Below are 15,912 nucleotides of genomic sequence, written 5' to 3'. Positions count from 1 at the left end.
TTGTTTGACTTTAGAGTGAATGTGAAATAAACCCAAATTAATTTAGGAGTTTAGTTTTATAAAAACCAGTTTAGAAATCCAGTTTCCGTTAACCAGTTTACATTATTGGTTGAATCAATAATCGAACCAGAAAATCGGTTCAACCAATATCCCAAACCGCATCCGAACTAGATTAAGAAAAAAACCAATTTTTTGGTTCAATTCCGATCCAGTTTTCCGATACAATTCAGTTTCCGGATTTTTTTTTTTCCCACCCCTAGTAGAAATCTTACACATCATTAATTTTTTTTTTTTTTTTTTTGGTGGGGGGGGGGGGGGGGGGGGGGGGGTAGGGGGGGGGGGGGGCGGGGGGCGGTGGGATGTTTGGTAAGTAAAAATTCATTAGAAAAAAAGGACTATACAAAAAGAGACCATAAAAAGCGGCCAACCTACATAGGACATTACTTAGGTTAGGCTCAAAAGAAACATGTAATCACAAAGACTACTAGCTAATTGCTATACAAAGCAACTATCACAAAAGAAGACAATGACAATGCGCCCTCAGCCGAGGCTATCCAAAGCAAACAACACCGCCCAAACAAACCAATCAATCACAATGCTAACTACACCAAAAGAAGACACTACAACCTACATAAACAAAAGATCCACCACCGTAGGCCGTGGCTGTACCAAACTAATCTACCCAAATCATGCTCTACACATCATTAATTGAACTACTTGTCAATACAACATTCCCAATATTCAAAGAATAATTGGGTGTTTTTATAAAGCCTTGTAAAAAGCAGGTATTCTCAATATAATTATTGTAAAGACAATAAAAGAACTGAAAGAAAAAGCTCCTCAACTCTTCATGAGTTTCTTCTAATGAAAACACAACTTTCACTTTCCTACAATATAACTTTAAAAAGTATTGTAAAATATCCAGCTAGACAATTGATTCCATCAATGTATAAACAAAGTTGGTATAGTTACAGTTAACACACTGAAGGCATAAATCCAATATCGGAGAAAATATTTTCAAAAAAAGAAAAGGAAAACAAAAAGAAAGTATTTTATACTTAGAGAACTCCGAAAAAGGGATTATTTATTGCGGAATTCAGCTCAGCGCCAGCTGAATTGAGCAATTCCATTTCCACTTTGTCTCGCGGTAGAAACAGGAACTCACCCCCTTCAATTTTCTGAAATCCGCACAGCTCAAGAAACTCTATTCCCCCCTTCAGTGCACCAACTCTATCCTGTTAAATACACAATGCAAGAACAACAAGCACAGCAGCCAATGAGTAAGAGAGTGAGAAAGAGAACCGAGTTAGAGTGTACTAGATCTGGCAGGCCAGACAATAGTGTTGAGAAGCCAACTGAATACGAAATCTCTATGTTTCTATAAAGATGATTGAATAAGAAAAAATGATATTTTAATCTCTATGTAGTGTGATGTCTGTTCATTTAAGCCAAGAGGAACTGAACACAGAATTTTTTTGAAAATAAGGACTAGATTATTCCATTGTTGTTTTTTTTTTATTTTTTTTACATGAGATACAAAATATTGTCAATTTCATCCACCACCAAACAATGCCTGCAATGGAAATGAACAAATGACAAAGGAAATTGAGTAATTACTGAATGGAAAGACCAAACATAACAAAGACCAATCATGCTTATCAAAAGTGCCAACCAAAACCGAGTTAAAAGAATACATTTTGGGGAGAGGATCCCAAGTTACATTTGAAAAGATTCAATTCAAATATAAGAACAAGGGAAGAAAGTGGTGATGGAGGTTCCAGATGTCAATGATGGTGCATTTGGAATTTCACAATAATCGGGTATTGCAAAGATGGTAATTCTGGAGGTGGCTGCTAGTGACAAGGATGAAGAAAGAAGAAATCATGGTTAAGGAAGATTATGCTTCTGGTGAAGTATGTCCGACAGTGAAGGTATGATTGCATAACAATTACATGTTTATGTCAGCGGTTGATATCATATAGGTAAACTCTAGGGCAAGAAATTGGCAATGAAGTTGGTGGTTATGCTGGAAAAACCAGAGAACTAAGGAAAACTGTAGGCTGATGACACAAATCCTATCATTAGCAGCAGTTTTGGATCTCTAGACAAGAAAATTCCAGCTTCCTCGATAGTATCGTGTTATTATGAGGTCATTTGGGAAAAAAAAATAAAATAAGTAACACTCATAACAACCATCAGGTATTTTGTCCTTGACAAATAGATTATTGATACTCAGGCCTATGTCAACAAATGTACTCAAAGAAAATCTGAAAGGGTAAAAATCTAATCATGACTATGGGTACAACCTGTCTGCCTCTGAAATTTATGTATTGCTTAGGATAAGAGTGTATAATTATCTATTCTAAGAAGTTCCATACCTGAAAGGTCTGGTTATTGAGTCTAATTTTTCTGAACTTCTCCTCGTTAGGATTTTTGGCTACATTCCCTATATATGTAAGAAGCGTCTGGAATGCTCTCTTCACTCTGGCATCATCATCCTAGTACCACAGAAAACAAGCCAAGAGAATCGTTAGTAATATAAACCATATTAAAGTAATATCAAGCATTACAAGCATTACAGAAACTGCGCAAAATAAAGTTTAACAAAACAAAAAATGGAAAAAGAAAATTAGTGGGGAAAAAAAAATAATTTTGTTGTCTGAATGATAAAATATAAATTACACAATAAATTTAAATGCATGGTTCCACAGCAACTACTTTGCATTGATATAACATCTCATACAAGATGTTATCACAAATGCTCATTCAGTTTTATACTGCACAAAATCTTCCTAATTATAGAATCATCATCTGTTACATGTTCATTCATCAACCTATTTTCACATTTGCAAACAATAGAAACCTAGACCTCTATTTATACAGGTTTCAACAACTAAACAGGAAAAGAAATTACACTAATAGGAAAGTAGATCAACCTATATGAAGAAGTCCACCACTCCTATCCAATTAGAAAATAAGACTGGTTAACTCTTTGAATGATATATAATTCATCCAAATTTATTAAATATCTATTGAATTGGTTTTTATATACACATCCATTCATTTTATGCTACATATGTAAACTGATGTAGCATAACTCTTTGAATGATATATAATTCATCCAAATTTATTAAATATCTATTAAATTGGTTTTTATATACACATCCATTCATTTTATGCTACATATGTAAACTGATGTAGCATAACTCTTTGAATGATATATAATTCATCCAAATTTATTAAATATCTATTAAATTGGTTTTTATATACACATCCATTCATTTTATGCTACATATGTAAACTGATGTAGCATAACTCTTTGAATGATATATAATTCATCCAAATTTATTAAATATCTATTAAATTGGTTTTTATATACACATCCATTCATTTTATGCTACATATGTAAACTGATGTAGCATAACTCTTTGAATGATATATAATTCATCCAAATTTATTAAATATCTATTAAATTGGTTTTTATATACACATCCATTCATTTTATGCTACATATGTAAACTGATGTAGCATAACTCTTTGAATGATATATAATTCATCCAAATTTATTAAATATCTATTAAATTGGTTTTTATATACACATCCATTCATTTTATGCTACATATGTAAACTGATGTAGCATAACTCTTTGAATGATATATAATTCATCCAAATTTATTAAATATCTATTGAATTGGTTTTTATATACACATCCATTCATTTTATGCTACATCTGTTTGTATAAAGGAGTTTGTATGCAAAAGTTTGTACATATATAATTATTCCAAAAAAATAAAAAATGAAAGTAAATCATAAGGTAATAACATTAAATTCCTAAAACCTCCAGGTTGTCCTACATCAGAAACATCTCTTTTACAAAATTGACCATTGGATCTCATTTTTCATCTATGTGCATCTTGCACCACAAGTTCAGTTCAATCAAACATCCAACGTCTCGGCTCTAAGTTTATGCATTTTCAAGGTATGCAACTAACAAAAATGGTTTGAAACTAGGATTACATGTAGCAATAACAATTACGAATTGTGTACTTGCACAACCATTAAAATAAATAGAAAGCCATCAAGTCAGAGAGCGAATGCTTAATGCCCTTTAAGAGTGTACAATAATCAAGTAATAATCAAGAGTATTGTCTACCAGTTATATTTACCTTGTGATTCTGCTTAAGAGATCGCAAACACTCTCTCATTTGCTCTACCTTTGTTGCAGGCCTAACAGGCAATGAGCTCTGCAATTTCAATAATAGGAAAAATAAATATATATTTTAAACACGTGTTGAACAAATTTTTACAAGCCATACATTAAAACCATAATAACAAACAACCTCATACCTTTTTCTCTTCCACAACAGGTGTTGAAGGTTTTGCAGTTGCAGGATCTTCTGGAGGCAATCCAAGCCTTCTCCTCCTTTCTGCCTGTAAGATATAATTAAGCTACATCATCCAACTATAACAAACAAACTCAAAAGTAAAATAAAATAGTTTATGAGATAAAGATTATTGGTATGGGCAGTAGAAGATTCAGCATAAGCACTTTCTCTATTAAGTTAGCAGTAACCTTGTCTTCTTCCAATTTTTGACGAATTTTTTCCCTAGCTCTTTTTTCCTCCTCTTTCTCAGCTTTCCGCAAGGCCAACAAACTAGACCAAAACAATTGTTTCATCCAAAAAGATAGTAAATTAAAGTCATGTATAAAGAAGCATTCAATGTTATAACATACTATATTACAACACAAAATATATTTGATGAAGAATTGAAGCTATACCGTTTTCTTTCATTTTCTTCCTCAATCCGCTTTGCTTCAAGAAGTTCCTTGCCAATTCGAATTCTTTCCTATTAACAGGAAACATACTAGACTTGGTTACCAATATAAAAAATGAACTTATAAAGATCACAATTGAAGATACAAGACTTGTCACAAAAATAAAACAAGCTTTTGATGTTACTCATGATGCAAAAGTTTTAAATGAAAAGTGACCAAATGTGATTTCACATAAAATGACCTAGATGACTACCAGTATATATGAGATACATATTACATAATGAATAAAATTCTTTGCTGAAAAAACATATTATATTTGAGTTTAAATAATACAAGTATCTCGAAGATAAATGCTCCCCCTCTTAGTATATCATCAATATGCTTAAATTCTTTCAAATTACATAGAAATTTTGTAGATCATTGATGCCTACATCGGTGAAGCTTAAAATATGAAAATGCGAGGATGATGCATGGTCTGGAAATTTTGAGGCAAAGCATAAAGTAATACAAAACATTCAAATGTTACTTGTTTCATGGACTTTTAACGTTGAAAGTCAAACGTCTAACAAATTATTACTTACATATGTACAAATATAACGTTCATTGACGTTTTGTTACTTCCCCAGAATTGTAGCGAAATCCATAAATACTCTCCATAAGGCAAACCCCTTTTCATTAGAGAAAACATGAGGTCCCCATCTCCTTACCCACATAATTTTCTTACTTTGGAAACTTGTCCTCTGATCCTATATCTCATAGGACAAGATGGCATTTGAATTCTTCTAAGCACAGGATAATAATAAATCTGAATGAAAGTTGTATATTGACTTTGAGACAAACCCAAAAAACAGCTTTTCTCTTCCGATACTCTTAACAATTATTTTGAGTGATTATATTAACATAAAATATAGGACGTATTACATGATATAGCCCAAACAAGCATTCCATTTTCCCAGAGCTTTTTTGTTGTGCTAGGTACCACACCACCAAGTACCAAAGTTTAATATAACAGAGTCACAATAATGCATATTCAGAATTATGTGCATTGATTTCATTAATGCCAGTGGAAACAAACAGAGTAACATGCTTATAGAAAAGGAAAAAACTAAATCATTACAAATTGTCACATACATATGTACCTTTCTTTAAAGGAAAATGAAAAGTACTTGTATTAACAATGAACAGATTCGTAAATAGAGTGATGAAGCTACGTATAAGACAACTGTACAGATTCAGATCAAAACAGCAACCAAAATTACGGCAGGCCAGATATCGGAAAAGATAATATAAGTCTATCTGTAAATATGTATTCATGTATTTAAAGTACATATGAAGCCACCATTAAGAAAAGAAATAGAAGATTAAGAAGTACCTTTTCCCTTTCTCTTTCAGCTTTCTTTTCTTCTTCCTCTTTCTTCTTGCGAGCTCGCTCCCTTAAAATATTTACAAAAGCATTAGCTAACAGACAAAAAAGATCGATATAGCAGGGGAATTAAAGCAAGCAGTCTAATAAAGTGTATATCAGTTTTCAGTGTTCCAAAGAAAAATACTAGAAACATAATATAACAATTGAAGAAATGAAAGTTTACATTCGAAGTTTGAAATTACTTAAAAAAATAAAAAGATTTAACAAGAAACACGAATCTGTTAGGATCCCACATTGGAAGGGAAAGGGGTGGGCATGTGGGTTATAAGGGCTTGGGCACCCTTCCTTGGCAAGCCGGTTTTCCAAGGAGAGTTCTACCTAAGCCCATGAAAGACCCATGGCCTAGCCCAATTGTTTAAGTAGTTAGGGTGGGTTCCTATCAGAATCTAATAAAATCTTTAATTCCTAAAGCCTACCCTTAACCCACCCCACCAGCATATATGAAGAGTGACAAGACAGTAGCATGCAGCCAAGAACAGCCAAAATACATTCTGGGGATGCATTCATCAGAGAAGTAAACAAGTAGCAATTACATAATCCTATCAGTGTAGGAAGAGGTTGCATAAGAGTATGTCATACCTTAGTTCTTGTGCTTTAAGCTTAACTTCTTCAGGTGTGAGAGAAGGTTTAGAAGCATCGACATTAGTGCTGACAGGTACCTAACCATAAAGAGTCCAACAGGATTAAGTTTGATAAGTACGCACATTCAACATGTACATTTATACATATATTCAATATCTTATTACAGGATTTATTTTCACAAAATCAACTGCTTTAGATTTCATAATCTCAACAAACAAATTGTACCCCTGAAGTTTCATATGTACCGAAAAATTGTTATATCAAACCAAAATTAAGCTCAAAAATAAAAATTACTATCATAGATGTGTGAATTCAAGAATCAGATAACTATAATTGTGATATTCAAATAGGTTGGAGGTGATATGAGTGAATTTGAGTCAAATGTAAGATTGGTTAGATTAAGGACAAACAAAAGCTGATGGTCATTTTTGAACACATAGAAATGAAAATAATTCAAAAGGTACGCATAAAGATAATAACAAAGACTTGTCCAAATATACATGAGCACGGATATTATACCATGGGCATCTGGTCTATATCTGGGTCATTCTCATGTTCAACTATCCAATTCACAGCAGCCTCAAGACTGGCATTACCTGAAGATAGAAAACAATAACAATAAACCCCATAGTTAGCCTACAATCAAGATAAACATGCACATAATGCAAATATAATATTGAAGAACCATCAATAGTGTATGTTAAAACGCATTAGTATGAAAAGATATTTAGAACCATGTATAACCTGAATCAACGGCCCAAAATCTAATTAAAGCAACATGAAATTTCCCCAATTATTTACTGTATAAAGGAAAACATATGTTCCATAATAGGATCAAGCACTGCTAATTTTAAAAATGCCGTGTGGACAAGAGTTGCTCACTTCATTCTTCTCATTAGCTGTGCCTTTTAGAGCTTCTATCTAAAATGGACGTTTTTATTCCTGTCTTGGTCTCATTCCTCTCTAAATAATAATTTCTAATTCTTCTGAACAAAGAAAAAATGGACAAAAGAAGTTACTAAAGAATAGAACCCAAGAAACAAAATAAGAGGAAGAAGGAAGTCCATGGCAGCTATGCAAAGGAACCTTTGCTAATTGCTACAATTAACAAAAGGAGCTTCACTAATTACACATACAAAGGTAAGAAATATGTACGGGATCTGACCAATAGACTCAATAAGCAGTTGGTTCCTCTCATCAAAATGGACAAATGGACAAACACAAAAGTTAAAATCACCAAAATGTGGCCCATGTTCAAGCGCACAAACACCAACCTTAAAGTTGCCTGATCATACACCGTGAGATCATTCAATATAGAAGAACTGACAGCGAAAACAAGCATCAATGAATACATAGGAGGAAACCCACTTAAAAGCATACAAGTTAGCATATGTGGCTTGGGGTACCAATACATATTAATAGGCAAATCCACTTTCAAGCTACTATACCATAGTCTCCATATAACTTATTGTTAAGTCCAAAAGGTAGAATATCTCCTTCCTTCAGCACATTCAAATAAATGACTTTAACAAGAAAAACCTTCACAGCTCAACACTTTACGAAATATTAAGGATCCTAAGTAGTATACCCTAGCTTTTATCAAATAGCGTTACAAATAAAAAATTTTCCAATCCTTAATTTTCTTAGTTATAAGATGATTCAACAGACCAGAAATAAAAATCCCCGAGTGTTGGAGCTTCAATCTCAGTCTATGATTTTAATGTTTAATAAGAAAATCATATAATAATACTGCCCAATGACCTCACCAGAGTAATGGAGCGCCCGGGTTGCCCGTGCTGCAGGGAAACCCATTCCTTCTAGTTCCTCAAGTAGTTTTTTATCAACCTCTGGCACAACCATTTCTGAATTTTAAAAAAATAAAATAAAATAAGATATCGTTCAGAAAAAGAATACAGCACTAACCACCAAGCAATATTAAGTTTTAACAGAAAAGTACTCTATCTGCATAAAGGTACAACTTCTTTTATTTTTGTTTTTTAAATAAATAAAACTCATCCTCAACATCCCAGAGAAAATCTTTTATTTCAGAGGTAAAAAACAAAGCACAAGTAGCAAACCTACTAACAGATACCAACAACAATACGGTGTTTCTCCTCCACAATTAATAAGAACAAAACAATCATCCATTTCTCAAACAAACAATAAAGCTACTTCGTAAACAGCCAGAGGGCGGACACATATAAATGATATCCCCCTGAAATTCAAATGACACCAGTTCTCCAAATGTCACTAAAAATTTATATATCATAAACATAATAATAAAACAAACTAAAAAAACATAATCTAGTGTTAACAATTCAAAGTCAATTAACAATGCATAAAAAAACCCTCAACTAAAAGAGTACCTTCGGGCTTGCTACTACCACTTCCATCAACATCCATAGCCTCTCCCGATTCATCAGCCACTTTCGGAACCTCCAAACTTATCGGTTTCGCTGCCTCCGACGTCTTATCAGCAAACTCCGTATGCCCCGTCCTCTTCGTATGCAAATCACTTTCCTAAAAAATCAATCAAAAATTCACAAAATTTACGATTAAAATTCATAAAAGAAGGTTCCATGTTGTTAGGGAAATCTAGGTAAAATTCAATAAGACAGAAGTGACACCGTTTTGGATCGGCAAGGTTTGCCGCAAGAGGTGCAAACGAGATTGAGAATGGCCTCGGTGGACTCGGAGAAGTTGGAGTGAGAGGTGAGCTCGGCGTGCTCTTGAGCCTCCTGTACGGACTTCAATAGGGCTCCACAGTCCCCGCACTTCAATGACACCCCCGCCATTGCTCCAACTGCAAATCAAATCAAATCGATTGCGTCGATTTTGACTTGATGGGTGATTTTCGCTCTGTGTGTCTAATGTTTGGGTCGGTCGGAGACCTTTGGTCTGGTGGTGCCTTGTTGGTTTGGCAAAGAAAATCTTTTTCTCAACAGCAATACTTTCTTTTTTTTTTCTTTTCTTTTTTTAAATGAAATTTATTTTAATTTTGGGTTTACGCAATGATCCTGATGTGTAATTAAATAACAAAAAAATTCTTATGTTATGGAAATATAATAAAAATCTCTTTATGTTATAAAAATAACAAAAATCTGCCTATAATTAACTTCTAGGTATTAAAATAACAATAAATGATAAAAGGATAATTAAATAAATATTTATTAATTTATCATGCTATAAATTTTGAATGTTACACTAACAATTCATTAACATGTTATTTGTAAAATCTGAGAGCAATTTTTGTTATTTAATTAAACCTTGGAGTAATAAAGAAAACCTCTTTAATTTTTAAAAATTAAGAATTTGTTTTAACTTATTTTCAAAATTCTAATATTAAATAAAAACATTATTGTTTGTTAAATAAATTACTATGGGAGCGTTTGGTTTAAGGAATGTTGTATTACTGAAAATGTTATATTAAATATGTTTGCTTAGATTGGAATAAATTAGTCGGTATATTATATTGATATGTTTGGTTGAGAGGAATAAATTGATGGGTAAGTTATGTAGATTACTGAATTGTCCTTCTTTTTTAATATTATTATTTATTATTATCATTTAGATAATTTTTTAGCCCCTACATTTGAAAACTTAACAAAGACAATCCTATAATAAAAGTTTAAAAATTAATAAAAACAGCCTAGCCACCCACAAAGATTGTCGGCCGATGGCCGACGGTCACCGAAACGATGCACGACTGATCGAATCTAGCCGATCGTATACTGATCTAGCTGTTTCAGGCCAGATAGATGTGGTCATTTCCAGCATGGTCCATGGATACTTTTTGAGTATGAGTGTACTTTTTATGTAAAAATTATTTAAAAAAAAAAAATCATTTATACTTCCTCTCTATATGGTGTACTCGAATTGTAACAAAACAACCCAAAGTTTTTGTTGTTTAGCATGTTTGGCACAATTAATGTGATGTTTTTCTAATGCCTACCAATTTTGAGACTTTTGTAGAGTGGTCCACTTTTGAAAAGGAGAAAACAAAAAATTTGTTTTAAGTACCCTAAGAGGCTAAGAATGAGTATTTATATATATAGTTGTGTGGTTTTTCCGCCAAGCTCAAGCCAACTCGAGGGTATAGCTTGACCCATAATGAGCTCGGCAACTATGATTGATCGACCCAGCATAAGCTCGTCAAGTTGTAGCTCGACCTAGCATAAGCTTGTCGAGTTGTAGCTCAACCCAGCATAAGCTAGTCGCGAACAATTCAAGGAATCATTCAAGCAAATCCCAGATTACTTCAGATCCCAGATATTGCGGGAATGACTGGATCAACAGTTATCACTGCGCAATCACAGCGCCCGATCGCAAGGATATCAGAATTATGGTTCGAATCAATTGTAATCCCCTTAATTTCGTTTTTTCCTTTGTACAAATCTTGTATATAAATCCCCTCAGACAATGAGAAGGGGGTCAGGAATTTCAAATAAAAATTGCATTGTAAGCTGTCACAGCAAATAAAAAACACAGTGGACATAGGCTGTTAACCTAGCCGAACCACTTTAAAAATCTCTTTGTTTCATTCATATTCATTGCTGACTCTTTGTTTTTAGTTCATTTCATTCATATTCATTGCTGATTATCACTAATCACGAACACATCGGTTCCAATCCCGGAAAGGTCAATCGGATCTTGCTAGTTGGTCAAAATTATGTACCAACATTTTGGCACTAGAAGGAAGGCCCCGCCATTTCAAAGATTCTGGAAAATGTTCACCGCAATTTACTTGTTCCAGGATGAAAATGGTGTACACTAGATCGAAAACTACCCCCGAAAATCACAAGAACGTGGAAACCACCAACTAGGAGGTGCAACAGGAGAACGTTGGATGCCAATCACCTATGCTGCCAGCTCAGCACACCGCAAACAAACAAGGGGCAGGGATGTCAGACCCCAAGAACAGCTAGCTGATGGAGATGATCAGGATAATGGTTGCATAGGCAATGCAACAAAATGTGGTTGAACTGAGGAACCAACAACCAGTTGCCTAGAACCTCGACCATCTGCACTTCGCCAACGCCACCCCAACAGGTATGAATTCTGTAGGTGGACAGTCTGTTTCGTCGCCACCAAGGAGCAATCAACACCTCCAACCTCGCAAGTAACACTTCACACACGAGCATGAGTCTCACAGGCAAACAAACCTTGGGAGGCAACTGGGGAAGCAGTCACTAAGGGAAAGCAAAGGCAACGGACACCATTGAGAAGCTCAGCGGTATCCCTAGTGTCAACATGCCGGTTTTAACCCATGCCCAAGGCAAGATCTATCTTCACAGGCTCGCGAAGCGAGTTAGGTGTGTCAATCTGGCAATGACCGATGTTTGGATTATGACCAACGTCCGAGCAACGTACTGACGTGCATAATAGCACCTATCAACCCAGCCATCATGACTTGACCTTGCGCATCAACGCGCACGCCAGAGGAGTTTTGCAAGCAACAAACTTGCGAACTCATTTGCTTGAGGTAAGGCTTAACAGAGCCAGCCAGGGCAACCAAAATTAAGACTTAGATCGCATGTAGAGGATGCTCGATAATCTAAAAGCTCGCCAAACAACCTAGCGGAGGAAGTAGTAAGTTCCCCTTTTACGGAGGAAGTTCACCAAGCCTCACTCCCACAAGGGTTCAAGGCACCAAAAAGCAAGTTCGACGGGAGTGGGGACCCTAGAGACCACCTCGACAACTTCAATGACTTGATGGAGCTACAGTAGGTCAGTGACTTAGCGAAATTTCGGTGCTTCGCAGTCACATTAGTCAGAGATGCCAAGAAGTGGTACAAAAGGCTCAAGGCGAACTCCATCAACTCCTAGCAACAATTCTCCTCGTTGTACTTACAACAATTTCAGGTGAGGAGATAGTTCGCAATGCCGCTTAGCTACTTGAGCAACATTCGCCAAGAGCGAGACAAATCACTAACCTCGTATTTATCAAGGTTCTAGAACAAGCAGGCAAAAGTCACTGATGCCCCCGAAGAATCCATTCGAACTCTACTGATCGTAGAAATCAGACCTAACACGGAGCTGTGGAAAGAGCTCTAGAGTGAAGAACATGTGAGCATGGCCAAATTCTACAAGATGGCCGTGAAATACCAACAAGTAGAGAGCTCGTTGGCAGCGCTAGCTAGAAGCTCAATGTAGGGGGCCTAGACAGGAGACAAGATCACCTCTTAGATAAGCGTGGGGGTCAAGATCGCAATGACAGTGATCGCAACAGGCCTTAAAAGAATTAGAGGATAGATAACCACGGTAACAGGCAACCTTTCCCGCAGTATGCAGAATACACCCCTCTCACTCAAGACATCGCCCACATCTATGAAGTGTCCCGAGAGGCGAAAAGACTGCCCGCTCCAAAAAGGATGAGAGGGGTTCCAGGTGGAAGAGATAGGTAGAAATATTGGCGGCGCCATAGGGATGTCAGGTACAACACGAATGATTGTCGAGCCCTACAGACCCCATCGAAGACTTGATAAGAAAAAGGCCACCTGAAAGAATTTGTTAAGGCAAAACCGGCTTGCGAAAATCTTGGCGAGCAAAGTAGCCAGGCCCTAGCACAAGTTCAGGTTCAGGTTCAGGTTCCAACTCAACATGCTCAACCAAACCCCAACGAAGTCTTCATGAATATGATCTATGGAGGACCCGACATAGTGGGGAGCTCGAGAGGGCTCGCAAGCAATATGCTCGGGAAGCGAGGACAAACTCGGTTCCCTATATATTGAGCTACGAGAGAAAGCCACCGAAGCAACCCAAATAGGAAAGCCAAATAGGAAAGTGAGGTAGTGGGGTTCACAGTTGACGAGTGCAAAACATCTCCACGTCATAATCATGACACAATTATAATCACAACCAGGATCGGTAGTGCAAGAGTGTTAAGGGTTATGGTCCACAACGGGAGCGCGACAAACATCATTTTCTTGGAAGTCTTCCGAGGGATGGGATTCACAGAAAGGAACCTACGAGCGTGTCCTTCACCACTTTATGGTTCACTGGGGACAGCCTGGTTCCCAAAGGTACTATCAATCTTCCCGTAACTCTGGGGACAGAACCAAAGGTCAGAACAGTGATGGCCAAATTCTTAGTGGTAGACTACCTGACCACGTACAACATCATCCTTGGAAGGCCAATCCTGGATAATTTAAGCGCAATCACATCGATACGCTGCCAAGCGATGAGATTTTTTACTTTCAGAGGAGTTGCAGCGATCAGGAATTGCACCAAGGAATCTCGAGAATGTTATAATCGGGCTATAAACACTGCACAGAAATGGTTGCACCCAAGGACAATGATCATCGCAGAATCCAAGCTGAACCTTAAACCGCTAGTCCGCTACAAGACACTATAGATCCTCGCATACACAAATAAGAGCTCGTAGTGGGACCGACCAAAGAGCTACTAGAAATATGTGTTAGCAAGGAAGATCCAATTCACGTGCTGAAAATTGGCAGCAGCTTGACCAGAGAAATGGCCGATAATTTGGTTAGGTTCTTGAAGAGGAACCTCGACATATTCGCATGGGTGCACGCAGATACGGTTGGGATTAACCCCGAGGTGATGTACCACAAGTTGAACCTCGACCTACAGGCTCGACCCATAAGGCAGAAAAGAAGGACTATGGATGTAGAGTACTCTCAAGCGCTCAAGGATGAAGTCGACAAACTCTTGGAAATTAACTTCATCAGGGAAGTCAATTACCCAAACTGGCTCAAGGAAGTCAATTACCCAAACTGACTCACCAACCCAGTCCTAGTCAAGAAGTCGAATGGCAAGTGGCGGACTTGTATCGACTTCATGGATCTGAACAAAGCATGTCTGAAAGACAGTTTTCCGCTATCACGAATCGACCAGTTAGTAGATGTGACAGCGAGAAACACACTACTTAGCTTTATAGATGTATACTCGGGATATAACCAGATCCCGATGTACCAACCCGATGAAGAACATACTTCTTTTATTACTGACTATGGAATTTATTGTTACAGGGTTATGTCGTTTGGCCTTAAGAACGCTAGGGCAACCTACCAGCGCTTGGTGAACAAGATGTTCGCCAACCAAATCGGCTGTTCCATGGAAGTATACATCAACAACATGCTCATTAAATTGAAGGTCGCCGAAAGCCACATTGAGCACCTAGGGGAAATGTTCGACATCCTTAAAAAGTATCAAATGAAGCTCAATTCGTTGAAATGTGCTTTCGGGTTGAGCTCCAGAAAAATCCTCGGCTTCCTCGTGAACCAACGGGGTATAGAAGCTAACCTGGAGACAATTTAGGCCCTACTTGACATGAAAAGTCCGACTGGCATAAAACAGGTGCAGAGCCTAATTGGATGTGTGGCCGCGCTCAGCAGGTTCGTTTCCCGAGCCACGGACAGGTGTTTACCATTCTTTGAGACCTTGAAGGGGAATAAGGGTTTCAAATGGATAGAGGAATACGAAAGAGCCTTCCAGAAGTTGAAGAAACACCTCGGACAACCTCTTCTACTGTCAAAGCCTATCTATAGTGAGTTGCTACTACTATACTTGTCGGTATCAAAATTTGTTGTCAGTACGATGTTGGTACACAAAAAAGGAGGAATACAATGACCAGTGTACTATGTGAGCGAGAGATTGCTCGACATGGAGACGAGGTACCCAGAGATGGAAAAGCTCGCCTATGCCCTTGTTGTTACCACCAGGAAGTTGCAACCCTATTTTCAGGCACATTCCATCCACGTGTTGACAAACTTCCCCATGAAGAGGATAATACAGAAGCCAAGCATCGGGTAGACTGATCTAGTGTACAATGGAGATGAGTCAACACGACATCAAATATATCCCGAGGACATCAATCAAAGGCCAGCCCGTGGCGAATTTTATATCTGAGTTCTCCTATCAACCAAAGGCTGAGTCAAGCCTGCCAGAGGTAGATACCTTGGGAGAGATCGAGCAACAGAAACCAAAGAGTGACGACTTATGACTATGGACTTTGTATGTAGATGACTTCTCGAATGAAAAGGGAGTAGGAGTGGGCCTCTTGCTCGAAAGTGCAGAGGGAGACTCAATCAAAGCCGTAGTAAGGTTTGGGTTCAACATCTCTAATAGCAAAGCTGAATATGAGGCATTGCTCGCAGGTATCCGT

General features: G+C 37.0%; 1 protein-coding gene across 1 annotated transcript; it reads right to left on the bottom strand.

Annotated features, from left to right (window-relative positions):
* Positions 1–908: 908 nt before the first annotated feature.
* Positions 909–9,708, bottom strand: LOC116115509 (UBX domain-containing protein 1). The gene is made up of 12 exons (XM_031401656.1): positions 9,413–9,708; positions 9,152–9,305; positions 8,552–8,647; positions 7,305–7,381; positions 6,783–6,862; positions 6,150–6,210; positions 4,781–4,848; positions 4,574–4,655; positions 4,348–4,431; positions 4,167–4,244; positions 2,379–2,498; positions 909–1,235 (listed from the first exon to the last, which is right to left on the bottom strand). Exons 1-12 carry the CDS (start codon positions 9,578–9,580, stop codon positions 1,059–1,061), a joined length of 1,245 nt encoding a protein of 414 aa, XP_031257516.1. The 5' UTR covers positions 9,581–9,708; the 3' UTR covers positions 909–1,058.
* Between the last annotated feature and the right edge of the window lie 6,204 nt (positions 9,709–15,912).

This window comes from Pistacia vera, unplaced genomic scaffold (genome assembly GCF_008641045.1).
Source record: "Pistacia vera cultivar Batoury unplaced genomic scaffold, PisVer_v2 Contig744, whole genome shotgun sequence".
In the NCBI taxonomy this organism is placed as follows: Eukaryota; Viridiplantae; Streptophyta; class Magnoliopsida; order Sapindales; family Anacardiaceae; genus Pistacia; species Pistacia vera.
This window is presented reverse-complemented; position numbering and strand designations above follow the sequence as displayed.